This window comes from Mandrillus leucophaeus, unplaced genomic scaffold (assembly GCF_000951045.1).
Source record: "Mandrillus leucophaeus isolate KB7577 unplaced genomic scaffold, Mleu.le_1.0 Scaffold55, whole genome shotgun sequence".
Classification (NCBI taxonomy): Eukaryota; Metazoa; Chordata; class Mammalia; order Primates; family Cercopithecidae; genus Mandrillus; species Mandrillus leucophaeus.
The window spans coordinates 781162-788058 of NW_012105919.1; the positions used below are offsets into that span (position 1 = coordinate 781162).

At 39.9% G+C, this 6897-nt stretch overlaps 1 protein-coding gene across 3 annotated transcripts in view; it reads left to right on the top strand.

The window, feature by feature from the left end:
* IFT81 (intraflagellar transport 81) overlaps positions 1-6897 on the top strand; it is a 100065-nt gene that overhangs the window by 49507 nt on the left and 43661 nt on the right. Inside the window, exon 12 of one of the 3 annotated variants that reach the window (XM_011997856.1) lies at positions 1880-2563. The exons of the other annotated variants lie outside the window; for them this stretch is intronic. Coding sequence (XP_011853246.1) covers positions 1880-1987 — 108 coding nt within the window. The 3' untranslated portion in view covers positions 1988-2563. Of the gene's footprint in view, positions 1-1879; positions 2564-6897 lie in introns of those variants that run through there. 3 annotated transcript variants of the gene reach the window in all.

Consider the following 6897-nt stretch of genomic DNA (forward strand, 5'->3'; position numbering starts at 1 on the left):
GTTTGAGTGCAAATCCTGGTTTTGCCGCTTGCCAGATGGTTGACCTTGGACGAGTTCCTTACCCTCTTTATGCTCAGCTGTAAAATGTGAATGTTTGTAGGATATAACTCCTAAAATTATTTTGAGGATTAATTGAACATGCTTAGAACAGCACTAGGCACATAGTAAATGCTCAGTGTGTTAGTTCTTAGTATTTGTATATTTTTGTTATTCACTTGGATGAAGAATTTGAAAGCTAGAAATAGAGTTTACAGCTTAAAAGGTGAAACTAGTATTTCTCAGACTGGGAGCAATTTAGTGGAAATAAATATGAAATAGTTTCTGTTTAGGAATAAATAATTTACACAAATTTAAGATAGAATAAGATAGCACTAATGAGAGTAATTTTAGCTGCCATTCTCTGAGCAGTTACTGCATGCTCAGTCTTGAAAGCTTAAAAAATACAGCTTTAGTGATGGTTATACAGCAACGTGAATGTACTTAAAGCCACAAAACTGTATACTTGAAAATGGTTAAAGCGGTAAATTTTATGTTATCTCACAATATACCCTAATTCATCCTCTTGGAAAGCCTCTGAAGTAAATATTACCTCCATTTTGTAACCTCAGAAACAGAGACATTGAAATAATTTGCCCAAAGTCACGTAGTTAGCAGGTAAGAGAATATTGCCATCCTAATGGCAATATTTGATTACCATCAAATGTGAATCCTAAAATTTACCCATTCCAGTAGTGCCTTGGAGACGGCACCATTAGAATGGGTAAATTTTAGGATTCATATTTGACTCTAAAGAGGACTCTACTGTGAACAATCATTAATTGGAAGTGTTTATTTGTGGGAAATTACATGACAGCCATTTGTTTGGATGTAAAACTTTATTCCTTGATTGTCCATATGTAGTTGTTTGATTGATCTTATCTTGGAAAAATTTAGGAACATAACGTGTTAATAAACATAAATGTAACAAGTTCTGGACATATACAGTGATACAATGATTTATATTCATTTGTCATTTTCTTTTTAGAGGTCCATTAGCAGTTTTTAGTTTGGTGGTGAAGTATACATTTTGATGCTTCCTACTGCCATTAAAGTTAATATTCCAGATGTTACATACTGTCTAAGAGTTTTAGCTCTTCTGATTGCAGATGCTACAGACATTTTTTCTTTACTAGGCCTTTTTATTAGTATTTCATTGGTTTTCCTTATTAGTAAAAGATGAAGTTTCTAGAAGTACTTTCCCTCCATTGTACTTTATCATTTTAACATTTTATTTTCATAAAGTAAGACAGTACACAGGAATAAGCACAGGCATGTATTTATCTCTTACTCTGCCAGAGTCCTGACATAAGTAGGAATTGCTTGAACAGTTGAAATGATCTTCTCAGTGATAAAAGATACATTTTCCTACCCATCCAGTCAATCTTGATTTCTTTCTCTTCATACCAGTATTTGGAAGATGATAGAAACTACACTCTATTAAATGATTACATTTAGTTTAGCAATTACACCCTGCTAACGTAACTGAAAATAAATAGTAATGAATATTTTACTGTTTTTATATCTCAAAGGTTTTTATATTGGATTTTAAGTATATCTTAATATAAATCTGGTTGAATTGATAAGTCTCAAAATATTTTGATTGCTGTCATCTCTGAGGAAATGTACACACAAAAAATGCCATGGAGATTTGCCCTTTATCCTAATTTGTTTATTATTATCAATATTTTAGATAAATAATAATTTTTTAAATTATGCAATTACAATGTGCCAGATATCATACTAGTCTTCTTATATACATTATTCTCATTTATGTCATTGTACAACTCTGTAAGTACAATTTTTTTTTTATTTAGGTTTCTTTCTTTTTTTTTTTTTTCAGAGACAGGATCTCACTCTGTCACGCAGGCTAGAGTGCAGTGGTGTGATCATGGCTCACTGCAGCCTGAAACTCCTAGGCTCGAGTGATCCTCCCACCTCAGCCTCCTGAGAAGCTTGGACTACAGGCACGAGCCACCATGCCCAGCTAATTTTCTTTTTTTGTTTTGTTTTGTTTTGTAGAGATGTGGTCTCACTGTGTTTCCCAGGCTGGTCTTAAACTCCTGGCCTCAAGCAGTCCTCCCACTTTGGCCTCCTGAAGTGGTAGAATTACAGGCGTGAGCCTATGCCTGGCTGTAATTACTATTCCCGGTTTTTACAGATAAAGGATCTGAGACACACAGAGGGTTTAAGCTGACTTGCCTGACACCCCATTTCTTGTAAGTAGTAGAACCAGGAGTTGGATTTAGCAGTCTGGCTGTAGAGCCATCAATAGTTTGCATATGACAAAAAGCTGGAAGAAATAATCAACCTGAAACACATGATGGAATTATAGTTCAGAATCATCTTGGTAGATAGAGGCACTGTGCTTAAACAAAATGCCATTAATGGGATTATAATAAATATAATGTGGTAGAATTCAGGTTTTGTTTGCCAATTCAACACATCATCTATTACTAACACAGCTTTAAAAAATGCATAAATGATTATACTACATTAATTTTTAAAAAGCATCCTTTTTATGGTCTAATTATGCCTAGAGTATTATTTCATATTTTTGACTTCATGTTTTAAGAGACAGTCATGCCGGGCGCGGTGGCTCAAGCCTGTAATCCCAGCACATTGGGAGGCCAAGACGGGCGGATCACGAGGTGAGGAGATCGAGACCATCCTGGCTAACACGGTGAAACCCCGTCTCTACTAAAAAATACAAAAAACTAGCTGGGCGAGGTGGCGGGCGCCTGTAGTCCCAGCTACTCGGGAGGCTGAGGCAGGAGAATGGCGTAAACCCGGGAGGCGGAGCTTGCAGTGAGCTGAGATCGCGCCGCTGCACTCCAGCCTGGGCCACAGAGCGAGACTCCGTCTCAAAAAAAAAAAAAAAAAAAAAAGAGACAGTCATGCCAGAGTCCCATATGAGCGTGACTAAAATGGATGAAAAGTCTGGAAACTTTTCATATCAATAATTGATTATGTATTAACTGAAACAAAAGACTAGAGAAAGACACAGTGGGAATTGATTATGTATTAAGGAATAAAAGACTGAAGAACGACATAATAAATAGTTAAAGGATTATGAAAAAGATGGTGTTCAGAAAAAAATTAACATGCAGGCCTGAGACTGCTGTCCCTAGAAAGGTCTGCTTGCAAAGTTGGCCCTTGGCTGGCATCTGGGGGAACTTGGTTCTTGGATGGATTCCTGCCATTCGCTGATAAGAATGGCTCACCTTGCCTAAAGTATATGAAGAGTGTGGTTTATGTCGAGCTCCTGCTTGCCTTTCCTTCCTCCCTCTCTCCCTCCCTGCCTGCCTTCCTCTCTCCCTCCCTGCCTGCCTCCCTCCCTCCCTCCCTCCCTTCCTTCCTTCCTTCGTTCTTTCTCTCTCTCTCTCTCTTTCTCTTTCTCTCTCTCTGTCTCCTCTTCCTGGAATATTGGTACAGGGTAGGCAGAATGTGCCTAGATGATCAGCTCCTAGTGAAAACCCTGGGAACTAAGTCTCCAATGAGCCTCCCTGATCATTTCATGTGTGTTGTTACAACTCATCGCTGGAGGAATTAATTATGCCCTCTGTGACTGCAGTGGGAGACAACTTTTAGAAGTTTGCACCTGGTTTCCTCCAGATTTCACCCCATGTGCCTTTTCCCTCTGCTGATTTTGCTTGGTATTCAGTGTAATAAATCATAGCCAAGAGTATGACTGTATGCTTTGAGTCCTCCCAGTGAATCACTGAATCTAGAGATGGTCTTGGGGACCCCTGACACAGATGGATTAGTGGTTTTTGTTTGTTTGTTTGTTTATGAGAAAGCCAAATTAGGATCAATGAATGGTGATTAGAATGAAATATTTGATTGACTAGAGAAAAATGTCTACCACTTGAGCTTTCTTCAGTAATGGAGCAGGCTGACAGTCTCACTCTGTCACTCAGGCTGGAGTGCACTGGCATGATTTCAGCTCACTGCAACCTCCGCCTCCCAGGTTCAAGCGATTCTCATGCCTCAGCCTCCCAAGTGTCTGGGATTACAGGCGCCCACCACCATGCTCAGCTATGTTTTGTATTTTTGGTACAGACGGAGCTTCACCATGTTAGCCAGACTGGTCTTGAACTCCTGACCTCAAGCAATCTGCCCACCTCGGCCTCCCAAAGTGCTGGGATCACAGGCTTGAGCCAGCTCACCCAGCCCAGATAAGGGACATTTTTGAAGTAATGTGTGCAGTAAGTAGAAGAACATTGGAGATCAGTATTTTGGGTGTTTTAATTTTTTTTTTTTTTTTTTTTTTGAGACAGAGTCTTGCTCTGTCGCCCAGGCTGGAGTGCAGTGGCGCTATCTTGGCTCACTGCAAGCTCTGCCTCCTGGGTTCACGCCATTCTCCTGCCTCAGCCTCCTGAGTAGCTGGGACTGTAGGCGCCTGCCACCATGCCTGGGTAATTTTTTTGTATTTTTAGTAGAGACAGGGTTTCACCATGTTAGCGGGGATGGTCTCGATCTCCTGACCTTGTGATCTGCCCGCCTCGACCTCCCAAAGTGCTGGGATTACAGGCGTGAGCCACCGCGCGTGGCTGGGTTTTTTAATCTTAAAAAATCTGATTATGCCAGGTGTGGTGGTTCATGCCTGTATTATTTTTTAAATACCTGGTGGGAAACTTAAATTTGCCATTTAATCTGGTAGCCTTCAGCTACCTCTTTTGGTATGATTTTTGCTGTTTCATAGGCAGCAATCTAAGCTTGAAGACTTTCTCTCACTTACTGGAAGGACAAAGAATAGAACATGTGCCTCTTGTAGTAGTGCCAGTAGCTAGTGATTTTACCATCTTAGTCACCTTGATCTCTCTGATTCTCTGCTTTCATAATTTGAAAAAGCAAACAAAAAACCAGTCCCAATGATATACAGTACTAGTGCCCTTCCCAAAGTGATCATTTGTATGAATGCATGCCTTTGGGATCTGAATTTTTTTTATAGCAACAAATGAACCTCTGGTTAAGGTTCCATTGGAACTCATGCAATGAAAGGTCACCCCTGGTTTATGGTGTATGGGTGTATTATAGTCCATTGTGTTTTCTCCCCTGACCATTACAAGAAGCTCAGCTGTTTTGCAGTTATAGCTACTTTTAAAATATGCTTGGTCAAGTAATATTTATAAGCAGCTTTAGAAAGGGCCAGCCAATTCATTCTACAGCTACTGACAGAAATCCTAGAGCTAAATTGGAAAGATTATGAAATCTTCTTAAAATACTTCAAAGAGAAGCACATTGAAGATAAGGGAATCCTGGCAAGATGTGCTGCAGCTGTCAGGTCCTGAAAAATTAGGAATCAAATTTTGACACTTGTAATTGAATCATCCACCCTTCTAAGTGAGCCCAGGCAAACCTGTGATATTTTTAGAACCTTTCAAATCACATTGTACTCTTTAGAGTTCATAGCAGGACCTGAGGCCCCTGAAATTTCCCAAGAGATGGAACAAAACAGAATCAAATAAATTTGGCTCAGTTCACTGTAATAGAAGTGTAGTGCATTATGCATGCAGTCTAGGTAATGCCACACTTTTAACCCCAAATTTTAAAACTTTTCATGGATTTTTTTTTTCTGGATAATTAACTGCTTGGACAGCAGTCGACGCACCCATTAGAGATAGTAACAGCTGTGTGGTGGTGATTTGATTTATAATAGAAGCACAGAGACCTTGGATTGTGTGACTGTGTTCCACAGATGGATGTTCCTGTGTCACAAATTTCATTTAATACAGATTTCTACCCACATATATCATATTGATTATTACAGACTCTCTTGAAAGATTGAGCAGTTAACTAGCCACTACCATATGTAGATAATTACATTGCTTATGCTTGACTTGGTGAGATTTTCTAATTTACAGTTGAAAATGTGCCACTAACAGGTTAGAAAAGGTTAGGATAGTATTTGTATGTGTGTTTATATGGCACTAGTTGTGATGGGTGATTTAAAAAGACTGTCATTTTAGCAGATTGCAAAGGCTGCTTTGAAACATTTTCTCTTGCCTTAAAACAAACAGCAACTCTGAGACCAGACTTCAGGGAATCCAAATAATTTATTGGAGCGTGACATGATGGCCTTTTCAGGTTTTCTTCAAGTCAGAAGTTCTGTCTAGAGCACAAGACACTGACAAATGAGCAGAAAGACTGTGGCCTTTGTGTATATTCATGCCACTCCTAAACAGTTGGTTCTATCTCATCTCATGCCTAACTCCCTTGAGCCAATTCCTGTAGTTGTCTATGCTTACACATCATTTGATGAAATATCTGACAAAGATGTGATTTAATTAAGAAATGGAAAATAGCCTGGATGTTGTACTAACAGTATTTGAAAAGTGTTCATTCTGGTTATTTTTTTCTAACTTACTGAACTTTGGTAAGTAGTATTAATTTCTCTATGGGTTCCTAGTGCTTTTTTATTTTAAAAAATGGCTCTGGCTGGACACAGTGGCTGATGCCTGTAATTCCAGCACTTTGGGAGGTCAAGGCGGGAGGATCACCTGAGGTCAGGCGTTCTAGACCAGCCTGGCCAACATGGTGAAACCCTGTCTCCACTAAAAATACAAAAATTAGGCCAGGTGCGGTGGCTCACGCCTGTAATCCCAGCACTTTGGGAGGCCAAGGCAGGCAGATCACGAGGTCAGGAGATCGAGACCATCCTGGCTAACACGGTGAAAACCCATCTCTACTAAAAATACAAAAAAATTACCCAGGCATGGTGGCAGATGCCTACAGTCCCAGCTACTTGGGAGGCTCACGCAGGAGAATGGCATGAACCTGGGAGGCAGAGCTTGCAGTGAGCCAAGATCACGCCACTGCACTCCAGCCTGGGCGACAGAGCAAGACTCCATCTCAAAA